The following is an 18,757-nucleotide window of genomic DNA, read 5'->3' as shown; positions in this document are numbered from 1 at the left end:
CTTTCACTGGCTGTACAGAAGATCTTCTGAGCTAAGATCCTCAATTAAGTGCTAGAACTTCAGTAGAACAAACTCAAAAATTAGTGTGGTAAAGTTATTACTGCTTATAATAACTAAACTAATAAAATGGTTTGTTTGCTTAGCAAAAGCAAATATGCTGCACCATTCTCAATATTAACTTCTTTCCTATACTCTTTGAACCAAGAGAATAATTTCTTGAAGATCCTTTCAGTACATACACAGTTTTGCACAATTTCATGTCATTTAACTATCATTTTCACAGTGCTGCTGAGTAATTTCCACAGTGAATTATCTACAGAACAATATAAGTTGTAATATCTTACACCTTCAGGAGCCGTTATTTTAATTCCATATTTTCTTCTCATAAAAAGTAGTTTGAAGCCTTTTTTAATCTAGGTTGTAAGACAAAAACTCCTTTGTTTCTTGTGCTGGTGCATTGCTGAGTTAGCATCATTACTTTGAGTTGCCTGTTTAAGTATAATGGAAAAAAGCAGTGAAATTAATACAAGATAATACCAATACATATGTGCTATATTTACAATGCATCATGTATTTTATTCTGCAGCTGCTCCTGAGTGGGTAGAACATATCAATGACACAGAAAGGGATATAGGCAGTGACCTGTACTGGCCTTGTGTAGCTACAGGCAAGCCTATTCCAACAATTCGGTGGCTGAAGAATGGTGCCTCGGTGAGTGTATTGCTGTAGGTAACACAGGCTTGAGTGGTTTGCTCATAAAAACAGTTTTTTGAAGCATGCATTATTAAAAAGTTAAAGGAAAATTCATTATAATGATCCAAATATTTGCTGATGACACTTGCATAAGGCAATAAAATCTGCTTTTTAATGTTTCATCTCAGTCTTCTCTTATTTCTTCAGGCTATTTAGTATTCACCTTTGAATTATGAACTTAACTTTTGACCACATACTTAGGAGGTGGATGTCCCTTTTTCTCCTGGCCCATTTAAGTAAACACTTTTCACTCTGGATAAAAAATGTCTATCAGCTTCTCTTAATCCTTTTTACCACATTAAACATGAATGTGTCTTTAAAAATACAAGACAAAATACTCAGTGGAGATATAACAATAAAGATCATTTTTTAAATTATCAGTGGTCTTTATATATCCTGTATTTTTTCTCATTTTTTCTAGACAGAGTGTTGCAAATGTTTAGATGATGTTTTAAAGAAATTTGAAGAAGTAGTGTTTGATAATTTGATTCTATTGCATTGGATACTTGGTTTAAAAAAGTTGAATTTTCTGTCCTGATTTTAGAATCATGTAATCATAGAATGGTTTGTGTTGGAAGATGCCTTAAAGATTGTTTAGTTCAAAACCCCTAACCAGGGGCAGGGGCATCATTCACTAGCCTTGGTTGCTCAGAATTCCATCTGGCCTGCCCTTGAACAATTCCAGGGATGGGACATCCACAGCTTCTCTGAGAAAAGCCTATTCAGGCATTTCAACAGTGTATTCAAAATCTATTGCTTATACTATATGAAAAGCCATTTAAAAAACACGAGAATGCGAGGGCACAATGCAGTTCTGCATCTGTTGAGCTGTGGTGACTCTTATCTTGGCAAGCAAACAAAAGAAGACAATGAAGCAGCTTGTTTTTTTGACTGTATATCTATAGAAAAATGTATGATCTTGTAGAGAGAGCAGGGATATCACCATCTGCTATATGGGGGTGGCTTAAACCAGGAAAAAACAATGCTTTTGTCTAGCTTTCGTAGTTATTGCAAAAAAATAATTTAGCAAGTGAGTTATTTGCTGTTCCCTACTGAACTTGTCTTTCACTAACAAAATCTGCATACTGGATTGCAGAGCACAGTGTGTAAGTCTCCAGTAGTACACCAGAAGATTATGCTGTGTGTTACCATCATGATAAGATGATGTCCAAATAGAAGGTAGCAGAAATATGTTTGTTGCCTTAAAAATATCATTTGCTTCTAAATCGGATAACTTGTAATTAGGCAGTTCATTTAGCACGCAACAAAGATTCCTTGTATAAAATCTGATTAAAATATTGTCACATAAAACAGTCAGAAAATGTTTCCTTTAATCTGTTCTCTTTTCAGCTAAGTACTATTCTCTTTACCTTCCAGTCAATCTGCTCCAATATACTTTAGATACAGGAGTTAAGACTTTCAGCTTGACTTTCACAAAAAAATAGAATACATTAACATGATCTGTCAAAAACTGATTAACATCTATTTGTAATTTACAAAATGCCCCACTTTAACTACTTTACTTTGATTGACTGGTTTTTTTTCTTTTTTTGCATGAAAACAAAGTAATAGAAAGTATTTTGTACTATCTCCCAGAGGAATCTGAAAAACTCGTACCTCACTGGTACTTGCTTTCACGTTTTCCTGTTGAAAAATAATGTAACAACAGAAAGTACTGACCAGTGAGCATGGCATAACAAAGCTTATATGCATAAAATTAATTTAATTCCTAGTTTCTTATTTCTGAATCAGTACTTTTTGCACTGATATTATAATGGGGTCTTGAGAGTAAATTTGTCTACTGACACTCAACTAGGACTTTGTCAGAAATTTTATTAAATGACACTGAATTTTTCTTTAAAAAAGGTGAACCCAATGTCATTGAAAAAGAAAAAAAAAAAAAGATGAAAAGAAGAATGTGGATGGGTGTGGATTTTTCAGCTTTTGTGGTTTATGTTAATATCTTGTTATTTTATTGATTCTGTGTTTTAGTTCCGGAAAGGTGAACTAAGAATGCAAAGTCTGACCTTTGACGATGCCGGCATGTACCAGTGTATAGCAGAAAATATGCACGGAATTATTTATGCAAATGCTGAACTGAAGATTGTGGGTCAGTGGGATTATTTCTCTATTTACTATTTCAGGGTTCAGTAAGATAGCAGTTATGTTTGCAAGTACTGTTTGGTAACAGATTCCTGTTAGGATGAAGCTAAGAACTCTCAATCTAGGTGAGATCGGGTTTATTTGAGCTCTATAGCTGTTTTTTGACAAGCATTTGAGGAATAAATTTATCAACTTGTGAGGCATGTTTTCTGTTTGTATTTATGATTTTTGTTTCCTGCTGTTCCCTCTCAGAGTACTGAAGTTACATGAAGCACACAGAGCTACAGCCTACACTTTTAAGCTTGCAAAACTCCTTAAGAAGCATTTCCATTTTTGCTCACATATGATCACTCCTCTGTGAGGCAAAATCTACTTTTTAAGTAACCATGTTGTCACTTACTTGGCCCTTGAAGCTCTTAATCTTCACTCTCCCCTTTGGTTTTGCTTTCTACAATCCCTTACACCAAAGTCACAATGTTTGTATGCAATATAGCTGTGCCATTTGATTACTGGATGTAGTTATGAATCCATTGTGTTTTCCTAAGGTGCATCCTGTTGAAAGTTTGACTCTCAGATCTGGAGTTCTCAGCCTTAAAATAATTTCTGATGTTTTTATGATTTCATTAGAGCAGACACGCTGTATGACATATTTTTCTAGATTTCCCTTCAGTAGTTGCTGTTCTTTCCAACTCACACCTGCCTTCAGAGTTTCCAAGAGCTAAATTATTCTTGGTTTTCCCAACCCATTGCACAACAATGCTTCATTCTACACTTTTCTTCCATTACTGTGTACTCACTACTAGCTTGGTTTACACAAAATGAGCACTTTTCAAAATTCAGTGTTGGCAATATGTGGCTATTGGTCAGAGTTTTGCTCTCTACTGCTGTAATTATATAATAGCCTTATTTCCTCAGTCTGTGCACAGGCTGGCATGATTGCTGATGGTATGCCAAGATGCAAAATAATTAAAAGCTTTTTTTCTTTTATTTGGTTTCAAACAAATAGTAAATTAGTTAGCAAAGATCTGACCTCAGTGCTTATGACAGTCATGTCTCAATACTCTTGCACATCTGAGAGTGCACCTAAAGCCAGCTGGACCTGCAGAAAACCACAAAGAATAAGAAGGACACAGTTTTAGTTTGTAGAGTGGGTTAGAACCACTGAAAAGTAAACTCAACTATTGTTTGGAATTATGATTGAGTGAGCAACTTGTTAAAGAAATTTAGCTCCAGGAATCTGAATTTTATTAGGACTGATCAAAAGGCCTTTTGAAATGGAGGAACTTTCAGTGGACTTTGATCTTGTTAGATTAAACTCAGATGAAAGTTCAGAAATCAATAGAAAGAAAGCTCTAGTGTAACACAGCACAGAACTATGTAATGATTTTTCATGTTTCTTGTAGATCAGCATGCTCTTCCCAGTACATCTCTGTATTGTTAATATTTTTCTCACTAGTCGGAATAATGAACATTTGTAAACAATTCAATAGTTCTGTCATTTATTGTATGTTGCAATTCTATTTTGCAGTAAAATCACTAACATTTGTCTTAATTTTTGCTTTCAGCTTCACCTCCTACTTTTGAACTGAACCCTATGAAGAAGAAAATCCTAGCAGCTAAAGGGGGGCGTGTAATCATTGAATGCAAGCCTAAAGCTGCTCCTAAGCCAAAATTCTCCTGGAGCAAAGGAACAGAATTGCTCGTAAATGGGAGTCGGTTAGTATTGACTGTTAATGAACACTTTGAGCCTTAAAAATGTACATTATGTATCTATCTATCCTGTAGGATGATTCTCTGTTTGGCAGACTTCAGGGACAGGAGAATGTGTCACTTCAGTAAAATAATGTTCCAAAATGTTGTTGGCGGTATGGATTCAAAGAGCCAGCAGGGTATCCAACTTTACCCAGTCTGGTTTAAGAATTGAATTGTACCATAAAACTTTAAGAAAATACTTGAATGAGTATAAGTGAATAGAAGTACATTCTCTTGCTCCAGCAATCTGAGACATCTAATCATGTCACAGCCTTTTAAAATATTTTTACTGTATTTTTTTCTACAGTATTTAGATGTGAGCTCTCAAATTATGTTTGTGGTTTGTCCTTTCACTTACTACAGTTCTACAGGAAGTGTTGCTTTATAATACAGAATCTAACTTCTCTCAGTGTGTTTTTGCACTTTCCATAGCATACGCATCTGGGATGATGGGAGCCTGGAAATTATCAATGTCACAAAGCTGGATGAGGGGCGCTACACCTGTTTTGCAGAAAATAACCGAGGAAAAGCCAATAGCACTGGTGTTCTAGAAATGACAGGTAAGCCTCAGAGTTTTGTTTGTTTGTTCTGGGTAGAATCCTTTAATTCAAAATGACTAATTTTTGTTCCAGCATTACACTACTTTTTCAAGCTGTTCTACATCTTTCATATTTAATTGCTCATTGACACTGAATAAATGCTTTTAAAGCAATTGCTCAGTTGAAATTGGGTATGTTTGTATCAGTTCTACTACTGAATCTCAATTTTCAGGGTTTATTTTTCCATAAGAGATTGCTAAACTAGATAGATTAAATTGATATTTTAATGTGTTCAATGTATTAGCTTAGCTCTCTGGCTTAGCCTGACCAAGTAGAAGTTTTCATTCATTAAAGAGACAAGTTTTAAAACATAGGAAATGTTATAATTGAAACAAGAAACGCAACAGAAGTCACGTGAGATTCATCATGTGTCTTCCTTCTACTTGGCACATAGTCAATGAATAAAAATATTGTAATGGGATTCAGAGATTTAAACAGTTAAACAGAAGTCAGGTATTTTAGTTGCAAAATGTTTTCTTTTTTGTCTTCAGTTTGGTCCTTTGAAATGTAGTTGTATGAATAACATAAAAACTAGACTTTGAGGGAGTAGTTTAATGTATGATCAAACAGTTAGGAAGCCAAGCTTATATTTGAATAAATATTTATTTATTGGAATTTTCCATGTTTGCCATTAATTTCACAGAGGCTACAAGGATTACTTTAGCTCCATTGAATGTTGATGTCACCGTTGGAGAGAATGCTACCATGCAATGCATTGCATCCCATGATCCCACATTAGACCTGACATTTATTTGGTCTCTAAATGGCTTTGTAATAGATTTTGAGAAAGAACACGAACATTATGAGCGGAATGTTATGGTAAGATGCTACAGATCCTTATTTAATACTTGAAAGCCTGGTTTCCTTTGTTGTGATTAGTTGCCTTTTCTGTGTCAGTTGGGGTCCAGTAGGCCAAGAACATAAAATAGAATTGCAGTTCAGACACCTTACGGACACATGCACACTTGCAGGCAGATACCTGAAATTAGATATCTAAATTGATGTAACTATTTTTGTACCTCAGATAAATCTCACTCTGATTATTAGTGAAAGTAGCTGGTAAGTAGATAGCCTGATTGTAAACAGGGTCCAAATTACCTCAAGAAAGTTTGCATATGCATTCATTTTTACTTACCAATGTTTTTCTCATCAACATTTCTGGATTTTGGCACAAAACTGGGCCAGATGGTGGATAGGAGTCAAACAGTCTGTAAACACTGAGGAAGAACAGTTTATGTGAAGGCTAAACAAGTTAATACAAAAATACTAATTTTGGCATACAGAACAATCATAGTTCCTTTTTATTTTCATATATGGTTATGTTTTTAGAGTCTTTTATCAGGTTTATTTAAAATTAATATCTCTATTAGAAATCTTTTCTTGTTATGTCTAATCACATGCTAATTTTTTCTAATATTCAGTAACCTCCAAGTGGTTGCCTATTTGTGTAAATATTTATTCTGTTATTCTGGATTTAAATTATACAAAAATCTTCATATTTAGATACTTTTTTTTTCTTTTTTTCTTTTTTTCTTTTTTTTTTTTTTTTTTTTGCTATTGGTAGTTGTTGTGTCTGGGAACAACACCAGAGATCACATTTAGTTTAAGATCTGTGTTCAAAATGATGAACCAGTGGTCCTAAAGAGACATTCTGCTAGGCTGGGAATATTATCTGATCATCCATGGACCAAGAGATTCCTCTTTTTTGCTTTCAGTATCTATTTATTTCCATGTGAAAAGATGTTTAAAATGTAGCTATCTTAGTCTGATTTGAAACAAAACAGCCCAGTGAGGAGTGAAGAGTTTACTCAGTCTGATCATTTGCTGAGTTTTAAGAGACAGTTTAGAAGCCACACTGCTCTCTTTCAGTGAGAGAACATGTCCTTGTCCAACAAGCCAGTAGAAGTATGCTAAGATCAGCTGTTAAACATTGAAACCCAAAGACACACTCCTTTCTGCAATAAATCTCCTGGAAGTCTATGTCCACACTCAGTAGCAGGGTAGTAAGTAGTCTGCAGTGTATTTTGTGTTTAATAAGTTTGTATTTATTCTCCTGTGCACTGGCATATTTCAAAACATTTCCTGCAGGTTGCTATTAAGTCACACTTTTGATAGGTCTAAATTTACATTCCAGTAGAGTAATTAATGCATAGGAATACCTTGAAAAAGTTTGAATTGCCTCCTAATTTCATTAGTTTGTCCTTAGGTAAAGACTGGAATGAGTCTGAGTGTCAGACACAAATTGAGCTTAAAAAGTAAAGCCCTAGTAAACTAACTCCTTGTTAAAAGAGCAAAAAGAGCAAATAAAATCAGTCTGATTTTATTTAGCTGATTGTTTTTATCTACCTGAAAGATATCACAGATTTTATTTAGCTGATTGTGTTTATCTACCTGAAAGATATCACACAAAGAAATTTGTTCCATAGAAAACAAAATCAGACTAAAAAGTGTTGATGAATCTGTTATTTTGGTCTGGAAGGAAGGTAAAAATATCTTTATCAAGTGAGTTTGTAGTGCAAGAGAATGGAACCTGAGCTTTCTCCATCTGTAGGTCATGTGTCAAACATATTAAACAAAAATTTTTATATCACTGATGTATACTTTTTTCCTCTAAATAATGAAAATGGAAGCAAACTGGATTATTTTTTTCCTTTTAGGGGAAATTAATTCTGAAATTTAATCCTGATTTTAGGCACATTCTAGCAAATTTGGCAAATGTGGGTCCAAATAAGGCCTTCAGAAAATGTGTAATTCTCTTAGAAGATTGGCAGTATTTGGTTCTCAGTTACCTGTTTTATCTTCCAGATAGTCAGTGGTCCTGGGCTCCTGATCTCAAATTCTCATTATCTCCGCAGTATTTTGGACCCTTTATTGAATTGCTTCATTTCAAAACCAAATTACCCTAACTTTAGTAGACTACTTTGGTCTCTACAAAATTTCTGTGGTCTCCAGAGGGAGGAAAAGAGATACTTCTCTTCATGTGGGTGTTGAATCTTGTGCTGGAATGTTTCCTTTTTGAATAGATTATAGGGATGGATATTCCACAGGATTCAGAAGTTGAAGAACTCTTAATTCAATTACACCTTTAAAATTACATAGTTTAGATCTATATGTCAATTAATTTACTTGTCAATATATAACCTCTTCCTGAAGGATATTTCTTGGTTTGTTTTGCATTTAATCTGTCAATACTGGTAGAAATTATTTTAGCAGAGGCATCTTCTTGTTTTGCATTCCTAAGCCTTAATTCTGGGCTTAATTCTGCAAAGTAAGTGCAAATAGTCTTGTTACTCTTCCACAGGCACCTTGGTCTTTATCTGGGACAGAGGTAACAGTAGGATTTCATTTGAAGTCTGCATTTGTAGGTATTAGGTGGCTTGGTGCTTAAGTAATAAAAAATACTGAATATTTAACAAATTCAGCAAATCCAATGCAATGGATTTATGGATTTATGCAGGATATAATTAAGAGGAATATCCACTTCCTGCACTATTTCTGTTCTATTCATTTGTTATTGTATTGTTGCATTAAGAGTTTTTCTCTTTCCTGGGCAAGCAAAGGGATTGCAAAGGGATTTTCTCTTTCCTCTTGCCAGTTTCCCTCTCCCTGGCAGTTCTGAGCTGAAGTCACTGGGTGGCAGGTTTGCTCAGGCTTTCTTGGATGTAAAGGGTGAGCTGGTTTACACTTGACAGCAGCAGCCTGAACTGCTGAGCTTGAAATGTGCTTACCAGCACTTCACAAACACAGAAGAAAAAGATATTCCACTAGGAATATTAAGATTGCCTGGTATATGAAGTATGTGCTCTGTGCTGTAATTTCCTTTTGATGAAGAATCCCCATCTGTCCCTCTGATAATATCACCATTAATTTAAGTGACTATGCAGATCAGGTTGCTTAAACTTGATAGAGCCACAGTATTTCAGTTCTCAAAATAAAACTATTATTATTGTCATATAGACATAATGAAATGCTAATTAAATTCAGGTAAACACCTGTGTAATTCTTCTTTCTTTAAATGCAAGTTTTGGTATCTCCATCATTGCTGAAATCAAAGCTAATTTGCATTATATTAATACTAAAATTAATTTATCAAAAGGATATTTGTCAGTTTAGTTTTCATTTCCTGTGAGATCAGTATGTAAGGGCAAAAAAAGGAAAAAAAAAATTGGTTAGCTTCCAAAGAGTCAAATGGAATCTTCAAAATGTTACTATTAAATAGATTAATTCTAACTTTATGTTTGGTGGTTCCTCTGATTATTTGATTGAGGAACTGAACATAAACACATCTTTTCAAGTCCCAAAAAGATACTCATCAAGTAATCTGGAAAACTCTTAATGTTTGTTTGTTATTTATAGATCTGATTTTTGTCATATATTTTTAGAGATTGAAAAGATTACTTTAAAGGTATTTATATTTAAAAATACGTACAGTATCCTAATAAGAATAGTCCTTTAAGTTCATTACAAAAAAAAAAAAAAAAAAAAAAAAAAAAAAAGTCTTTTTTTTACACTTTTGAGTCCCACTAGTCCATTTGTATGGATAGTCAGGAAAAGGAGCTCCATCATTTAACTGGTACAAGTCAGAAACTTGTACACAGACATAGGAAGAGTTCAAATTTAGTCTGTAGCTGTCTTAGTGACATGACATTTTAGAAGCATTTTAAAATGCATTTTTAAAAGCACTTAAAATGCTTTCCATCCCAGCAGTATTTCTATTTGCTACATTATATTATTTGTCTTAAGTGATATCAGTGAGCCTGAAACCCTGATATTTCTATCACCACCTTACCTTTAATAAGTTCAATTGAATTGCTGCACAGGTGTTCAGAAAGTTGACCTGCTTGAAAATAGCTTTCTTCTTTAAGTATTCAAAGAAAGAGTGAGTGGTGATGGAAAGATACAGTAAAGCCAGGTGATGAATTTTGTCATAGAGACAAATGAGTTGTTACCTTTGACATTTTCATATAAATGGGAATTTCTCAAGCTGGTGCTGACATGCCTCAATGTCTTGACTACTATAGATCAGGAATTAAGACCTGCTGATTCCACACTGACTCTGAAGTGTGAATCCTGAGTGTGAACACTGGAGTGTTGTCTCCAGTATTTGTAGGTGCAGGGGTATGGCACAAAGGCAGACAAATGTATTCAGCATAGAGCTTGCAGGACTCATAGCTGAGGCTCTACTCAGCTTTGAAGTAGCTTCTGAATCCAAGGTGTCTGTGCATAAGCAGCTCTGTATCCCTGCAGCTATCTTGTGGTTAACCTGCAGTAGTGTAGACTTCTCTAAATACTGAAAAATCTTGCTTTTTCCTTATGCAAATATTATTCCTTTTACTTTATCTCTCTTTGAAGTACAGAAAGCTTTACAGTCTTCTAGGATGACACTCATAATATTCTGGACATACACAGCCAGACAGGTACTTTTCATTTAAGTGCAGCACATATGGAATAGCCTGTTTCTTTATTTAATTGTTAAAGGTGGTTAGTCCAGTATTAAAGGTGGTTAGTCCAGATAACTAAAATTCACAGTGCTTATTTCTGAAAGAGGTGAGATGAACTCTAGATTGGAGGCAGTGTTTGCCAAAACACTTTGTTTCTTTTCCAAAACAGATGGTTTTGTAAACAAAGAACAAATTGAACTATAAAAATCAGATAAGAGGAGTAGAGATGTATAGCTGCCTGGTTTTTGTACATTATTTTGAATTGCAGTTAATTGGCTGGACATGGATAGACAAAGTTATTCTACTGCATGGTCCTGCTTCAGTAGTCTGCTATGAAGACAGTTTTATTGTATAAATCTATATTCCAACCCAAACTATTTTATGATTCTACTGTTGCCTGCAGCAGAAAATATACATGGTTTTTAATTTCCATTTTCATTCATTGGTTTCCCTCATAATCCTCCTTGCAGCATGTTTAGTCTAGCTCCAGCTGTAGATTAGGAAATTAATAGAAAGCTCAAGAGAACTGAAGAATTGGAGTCAAATATTTAGATAGAATTATAGAATCATAGAATATTTTAGGATAGCAAAGACCTTTTCAGAACATTGAGTCTAACTGTTAACCCAGCACTGTGAAGTCCACCTCTAAACCTTGTCTCTAAGTGCTTGGGTTGATAATTCAGCCACTTCCCAGGGTAGCCTGTTCCCATGCCTGACAAGCCTTTCCATGGAGAAATTTCTCCCTTGTTGTTTGAGAGAAGACACCAACCCTTACCTCACTACTTAGGTAGTTGGGAGGAATGATGAAGTCCCACCTCAGCCTCTTCTCCAGGCTGAACACCTCCAATTCCCTCAGCTGCTCCTCATCACACTTGTGCTCCAACCCCATCACAGCCTTTGTTGCCCTTCTCTGGACTTGCTCCAGCACCTCAATGTCTTTCTTGCTGTGGGGAACCCAAAACTGAACACAGTACTTGAAGTGCCTCCTCACCAGTGCCAAATACAGAGTGACAGTCACTGCCCTGGTCCTGCTGGCCACACTTTTTCAGATACAAGCCAGGATGGCACTGACCTTCTTGGTCACCTGGGCACACACTGGCTCCTGTTCAGCTGCTGACAACCAGCACCTCCAGGTCCTTTTCCACTGGGCCACTTTACAGCCACTCTTCTCCTGTCCTGAAGCACTGCCAGGGGTTGTTGTGACCCAAGTGCAGGACCCACCCCTGGCCTTCACCTCATAAAATTGGCCTTGGCTCATTGATCCCACCTATCTAGATCCCTCTGCAGGGCCTTCTTGCCCACCAGCAGGTCAACACTCCTGCCCAACTTGGTGTCCTGTGTAAACTCACTGAGCATGCACTTATCTCCTCATTCAGCTCATCAATGAAGATATTAAACAGGACTGGCCCCAGTACTGAGCCCTGGGAACCCCAGTGGTGCCCAGCTGGATGTAACTCCATTCACCACCACTCTCTGGGCCCGGCCATCCAGACAGTTTTTTCCATCAAACAGTTCGCCCATCCAAGCCATAGGAAACTAATTTCTCCAGGATAATGTTGTGGCAATTGTGGTGTTGAAGATTTATCTAAAGTCCAGCAGATAACATCCACAGCTTTTCCCTCATCCAGTAAACAGGTCGCCTTATTGTTGAAACCAGGTTATTCAAAATAGGAAAACTCAGTTACACACTGATTAGGAGGAAGACATTATTTATGAACTAGAACAAAGCCAGAGTTGTAGTGAGCTCATTTAGTTCAGTTTTTGAATGTATTAAAGTGGCAGGAGATTGCTGATGAAGAATGACCAACTAAATGAACTGCTAACTAGGTTTTTTTTTTAGTGAAAGAGCTCCAGGACTCTCTCAAGGTACTGTCTCAATACATTGCTTCCAGTGCCTTGATGTATTAGGGAGGTGCTATCTACATGAGTGAGCTGGAAGTCACTCTAAATATTATTCCAAAGCTGGGTTTGGAGTAATATTTAGAGGCAATGGTCTAATAATGACCTAGTGAGCATGGAATGAGATGGATGGAGTCAGTGGTTAAGAGCAAGGAGGGGAAGGAAAGCAGAAGATATAATAATGCTGAGGGCAAAGCCAACAAGCAGTTTTCTCTGGCAGAAGCCTTTGAGGAAACTTATTCTACTTACAGCACAAAGAATTGTAATTCATTTAGAAGATGAAGATCTGCCAACTTCTGTGCTAGAATTAAAAAATACAGTTGACTGTAACATTTATGTGGCTGTGAGACTTACCAGACTACCAAAATTCATGTACCATCTGTAGTTAGATAGCAGGAGCTGGGAAAGCCAGATGTGAGCACTACTCAGAGAAGAGTAGTTTGCAGTGTATTGTGAATTTTTGTCATCAGTCATAAAGCTGTGAGCCATGAGCATAAGTGAGCAAGTACCTAGGCTTTTTCTGCTTTTATAAGAGAAATTCCAAGGCCCATTACCACTGGGATGCTGGTACAAAGCACTGTGTCCTCAGGAATTCTCAGTGGTATGCTGAATGGAGAAGAATAATGTATTTGTTGGAAGTACTTCCCAGTCCACATCTAAAGCATAGAATTAACCCTGTATATCCTTTATATATAAATATAGCTCACTCCAGAAAAAGATTCTTTTGTGGGAATGACTTTCATCATTATCCTGCTGGATTTTTTATTTATCTGTAGCTATGGTTTATAACACAAAACAAGGTCTCAGGTGAATAGGGTTAAGACAGTAGTGTTGCACTGGTGGTAGTGTCCTCATGTCTCTGATGTCAGTATCAAGAAAACATCTATAATCACATTTACATAACATACCTCAACAGCTGTTGGATTATCTGGTTTTAGCAACCACACAGCTAATTCTGGCAGGATTAAACCAATTCATATGAGCTCATTTAGAGTTAATAATTTAAGGTACAGGTAGAAGAAAAAGATTTTTAAAATTATTTCTAGCTTTGAACCAACTGATCTCATCACCAAGAATCCCACCTCTTCCAGATTACTTTTTATTGATTCTCTTAAAATTTTACATCTTCTCTGTGTCAAAAATGCTGAAGATCAGATGTCTAATTTTAGAACCTGAATTTTAAAAAACCCTCTGTATTTGCTTACCAAGTTCTTCTATTTCTGCCCAGTTAACTTTCTTATTACAAAAGACTTGTAAGTCATATTAACAGAAGTTCCTTTATTGTCTCTGAGGGCCCAACCAAAGTGGATAAACACAGTTTTCCATCAAAACACTAGATTCCTGTAAATGATGCTCAATTCTACAAGGACGCATTCTGATGGCTTTTGGCAGTTTAGTGCACTGGCAAAGGTGATGGTCAAAAAAACCAGTGGCTATCAGAAATAGGTCATAGAATGCTATTTTTGACATCACTATTAAATCATAAATATAGGGCTCATATGATGGAAATATTGGCTTGGAACTTGATAAATACTGAGTGGTGAACCACAGATACCCTTGGAACATCCCTGAGTATTTCTATCACTATTTCCAGTCTGTGATTCAGTCTTCTCTGAGTTAAGGAAGGCATTTTTAAATGTAGCCAAACTGAGGTTTTTGGATGAAAACATACAGTACATTCATATCTAATTTGTGGGCAGAATTTGCTGATGCCTGTGCTCACATTTTGCTTTGTAAGCTCTTCTTTTACCACCAAGAACTTGGGCTTCTTCTGAGGTATGGAAAGCTTCATTACCAAGACCTTGTTTCAGGAGAGCTTCTGAAGCAACAAGATACAACACCATGTCTATGGGTTGATGATTTTTAAAATTAAGTTGTATTTTTCCATCTGTTTTTCATCATTTAAGTTATAAGACCAAGTTCCCATAAGAGAAATTATTGTTAGTGCAAGTATATGGGCACATCATTATGAAATACAATAAAGTATTTAAATTATGGTACTAACATAGAAATTATTAAGTACTAGTCTTAATAAGGATTTGTTATAATTTGTTATTGAATAATATGATTATGAGAATTTTGGACTGTTTCTAAACCTTTTTGCTTTGCCCATCATTTGCAGATAAAAATGCAAGCAATGATCAGGGAATCACAGGAACTGTGGTTCTTTCTAGGATGACATTTAGTGTTAATGAACTAAAGCACAGCAGTCAAATAATGAACTGTTTGTCTTGTTTATTAAAACCAAAACCAATAACAGCAGAATTAAAAATAAAAGAAAAAAAAAAAAAAAGCAAAAAAAAAGCAGCAAAAACAACCAAGTGAAAAACAGGAATTGAAAACTCAAAGAGTTCGATGTTTTTCGGCTTCTTTGTTGCAATTTTTTGGAGGGCAGAGGAGCAGGTTCTGCCTTCTTTGTTCCCATGGAGCTGCCAACACTCTGACTGATTTTTCTCCCTGGAAGCTGTTGACAGGATTGCTCAGCCCACTGTGAGGCTCACATGTGATTAGTCAGGTGTTCTGCCAGACAGTGCTCACTTATGCAGTAATTCCAGCAGATTTTCAAAGGATGCTCTCTCCTTGGAGTTCTCATGAATAAACTGGGGAGGCATGAGCACAGAAATGACACTACCCCAGACTCTGCTCATCTCTGCAAGGCTGCATGCACTTTGACAAATCAAATTAAAAGCCATGTCATATTATCTTTGAGTGAAAAGTATGAATATAGGTATACACATGAAAACAGTTTAATAATAGCAACAACTAAGAGAGAAATTATATGGAATATATATATATATATATATATATATATATCCAGGAATACTGGATTGTTCACTGATCCAGGACATCTGTTTGATCTTGCTACCAGCACTTGTGTCACTCAAGAAGAGAGAAGGCACAGTGTAACCTGCATTGCTTGCTGACCTTTGTAAGGCAGTCAGCTGAAGTACTGCTAGCCAGAATCAAGCACTTTCTTTCATGTGTGCTTGATTCTTCTTTCACTCAATTATTTATTTACCACAGTAATTTCTTAAATATGTGAATTCTTATGTTGGATCTAAAAAAAAATCATGTCAACGAATTTCAGTTTGTGCTGAAATTTTATGCCAGCAGAAATTGAAGCTGGCAACCAAAATCTTCACTGGAGTCTGGAAAGGAAAAGGGTAGTGTTATCTGGGTATTTTAATCTCCCCTAAATATAGGCTATAAGCTCTCATTCTAGTTTCAGAGCATTTGGAAAAGATTTAACCTTACTTCTTCCCTTATCCTTTTCTATCAGGAAACATAAACTGGATGCATTATCTTTATTTCATTTCTTCTGAATGTCTAAATGTGGAGACAGCCCTAATATTTGAGATTGTATTGAAGGTCTTTTTGTTACCCAAAATCTGTGATGATGGTAGCACTAGTTCTTACACCTAAATATGTTTTAAGTTTCTTTTTGTACATACCACTTCACATCTGAATTGCTTTTATTCCTGCTTGTAAGAGTCTATGGATTGCAGTAAGTTATCTCACTGTCTGATTGTTTTTGGGGGAGGGTGTTTCTATTTGTATTTTTGAACAATTTTCTGTGAATTAGGAAATCTGAATGTTGCCCCTGTTGATAGAGTGTGATATAAATCCATGTATTAATTTTTTGTAGCACTTTTACTCCTATGAAAGTTAAGATGTATTTTGGAGAGAACATTTGGGGCTTTTGTGAAATCCCTTTAAGACTAGCACATGTATAACCCATTGATTTAGCCTAGTAATCTTTTTGTGAGATGAAATTCAAAATGGAAAAGCAAATTATTTCAAGTGTGTTATTTTTTGACACTTAAGTTAAAGTCTTAATGAAAATGTGTTTTCATTAAGAAATAGCTGTGGTGCATCAAGCAGTCTCTGTCCTACCTGTTATTTTACAGGTGCACATCTGGTTATTCAGAAGTGTCACAGGTTAAAAGTACTATATTCTCTTTGTCTCTCTGTACAGCCAAAGGTAGCCAATGGCCCACACAGCCATCTGAAAACATGGCTGCATATTTTCCCATAGTCTGGCAATGGTGAAAGAGTGTTAAGCTTGTTGAACAGTGAATTGCTTTCCCTGGAGTCCTGCTGTTTGCCAAGGAGCAGTGAGAGCTGAGCCAGGGGAAGAGCATGTGCAGGCTGACAGGGGCCTCAGTAGCAAGGGAGAGTACAGGGAGAGGAGTACAGGGCAGGTCTTGGTGCACCTTTGTTTAGGCTGTGCTTGTAGCCTCTCTGAGATAAAAACTCAGGTACTGCTTCAGGATTAAAAAAGAAGAGCCAAACAGCATCCTGCTCTGTTAGTAGGACTCCATGTCACACTATCCTGCCAACATGTTTAAAAAAAGCAATTAATGGTGCAGAAAAGTCATCTGACTGTGGCTTATGTACAAATTCTTGACTCAGTTTAGTTTTCAAATATGGACTTCAAAAAGTAAGAGGGAAATGTTGACTTGTTAATAATCCTTTACTAAGGTGTCTGTTTTTTTCATCTCCAGTAAAGAGCTGCAGCTCCTCAGGAAACATGGGACACTTTCAACAGCTGTCATATTGATGCCTTGGGTTTCCAGGCATCACTGTAAATCAGATGTATGTTTGAGGGTGATGTGTTCTCAAAGTAAGCATTTACTTTATAGAAATAGCAACCACTGTAAATCAGTTGGGAGGAAAGAGTAGACAGGTATTGTGTAGCTGCACGGGGATGTTTGCCAGTTTCACTAAGTGTTGTTTTTGTGACAGATTAAATCCAATGGTGAGCTGCTGATTAAAAATGTTCAACTGAGGCATGCAGGGAGGTACATGTGCACTGCTCAGACAATTGTGGACAACTCCTCAGCTTCAGCTGACCTTGTGGTAAGAGGTAAGCTTCTCCAGGTAATACAAAAATGGGACTGGTTTTCACCTAGACAAGACATCAAGACACGAGTGTTTCTGATCGTTTAGGATATGTCATTTCTCATCAACAGATAGCAGAAATTAAAATGAGTAGCACGTAAACATGTGAAGTCATAAAACTCTACTCAGGGTACTGATTTGGTAACAAACATTCAGAGGTAAAACTGAGCATGTGTCTTCCTGAAAAGAAATAAAGATGTTTTTGGTTATGGATATTTTACTTATGTGAAAGCAATTTTTAGATACTTTAATTTGATATTCATTATTAAAAATTGATTTCAAGGATCATTTCTGTATATCTCCTAGATACATTTCTAAGTCACTTCTATTTTTTTCATAAAGCTGTACGGATTAAATTATTATGTATAATACTAGGCCTACATTACAAGGATTCAGAAACCAAGACATCTGAGGTTAAGTTTGTCACTCTGTTTTTATTCGATTAATGTTTTTAAGTGTTACTGAAGTCTCAAAATGTTCTTCTTGCACATGTAGTATGTATCCTACAAGATCTGTCACACTGTGAAGTATTAATGGCATAATGTCCTTTGGGCATTTTGCTCTCTTTTATGCCTGTGGGCATAACATTCTGAAGTGCTAATACTCTGTTTTGCTCACAATTCAAAGGCACTATAACTTCTACATTGAGTTGCCTTGCTGTTGTGTTTTGCCCCACATTCAAGTTACACCATAGAGCTGTGTAGCAGCTGGAGTACAGCTACTGTTGTGGTTCTGAACTTCTGTCATCTCAGATTGTTGAGCAGTTGAACATTTCTGCATTTAATTTTTGCTGGGTATTAACAGCCCATGAAATGTCTTCAGTTTTGGATTAAATGTCAAAGCAAATATGGTAAGTGGTGAAACTACAGAATAGATCTGCAAAGTAAAAGAGTAGGGTCTGTTCATATGCCTTGGTATTGTGTAAGCAATTCCTTATAAAAATTAAAAGACAAGGTGCTTTATCAAACTTCTGATTCCTCTTCAATCCCAGTAATTAGAGCCATTGCTCAGAGACTATTTCGTAGAAGAAATTAGCATTCATTTTGTTCTCAAAATTAAGATTTTTATACAATGAACACAGTTCTGCTTATGGCTGCCTTTTTTGTGAGGGCAAGACTCAGCATCTTACCAGGCCAAGAGTAAGTATCTTGTGAAATCTGACAAATTTGGGATTGTAATTTCGCTGTAATGAAGGAAGGAAGAGGTGACAACAGTATGTAAGTAAAGAGCTGTGTTCCAGAGCACATCAGGGAGCAGTAAAGGATAGCCACTGCCACTGTGGGCACATGATGTTTTGTCCACAAAACA

General features: G+C 36.1%; 1 protein-coding gene across 6 annotated transcripts in view; it reads left to right on the top strand.

Annotated features, from left to right (window-relative positions):
• CNTN1 (contactin 1) overlaps positions 1-18,757 on the top strand; it is a 203,097-nt gene that overhangs the window by 147,542 nt on the left and 36,798 nt on the right. For all 6 annotated transcript variants that reach the window (XM_079303574.1, XM_079303577.1, XM_079303576.1 and 3 more), the window contains 6 exons: positions 587-711; positions 2,746-2,863; positions 4,422-4,572; positions 5,041-5,168; positions 5,851-6,026; positions 17,294-17,414. In XM_079303574.1, coding sequence (XP_079159700.1) covers positions 587-711; positions 2,746-2,863; positions 4,422-4,572; positions 5,041-5,168; positions 5,851-6,026; positions 17,294-17,414 — 819 coding nt within the window. The remainder of the gene's footprint in view (positions 1-586; positions 712-2,745; positions 2,864-4,421; positions 4,573-5,040; positions 5,169-5,850; positions 6,027-17,293; positions 17,415-18,757) is intronic.

The sequence above is a fragment of the Erithacus rubecula genome, assembly GCF_903797595.1.
Source record: "Erithacus rubecula genome assembly, chromosome: 4".
In the NCBI taxonomy this organism is placed as follows: domain Eukaryota; kingdom Metazoa; phylum Chordata; class Aves; order Passeriformes; family Muscicapidae; genus Erithacus; species Erithacus rubecula.
The sequence above is the reverse complement of the archived record's forward strand: the minus strand, read 5'-3'. Positions and strand labels throughout refer to the sequence as shown.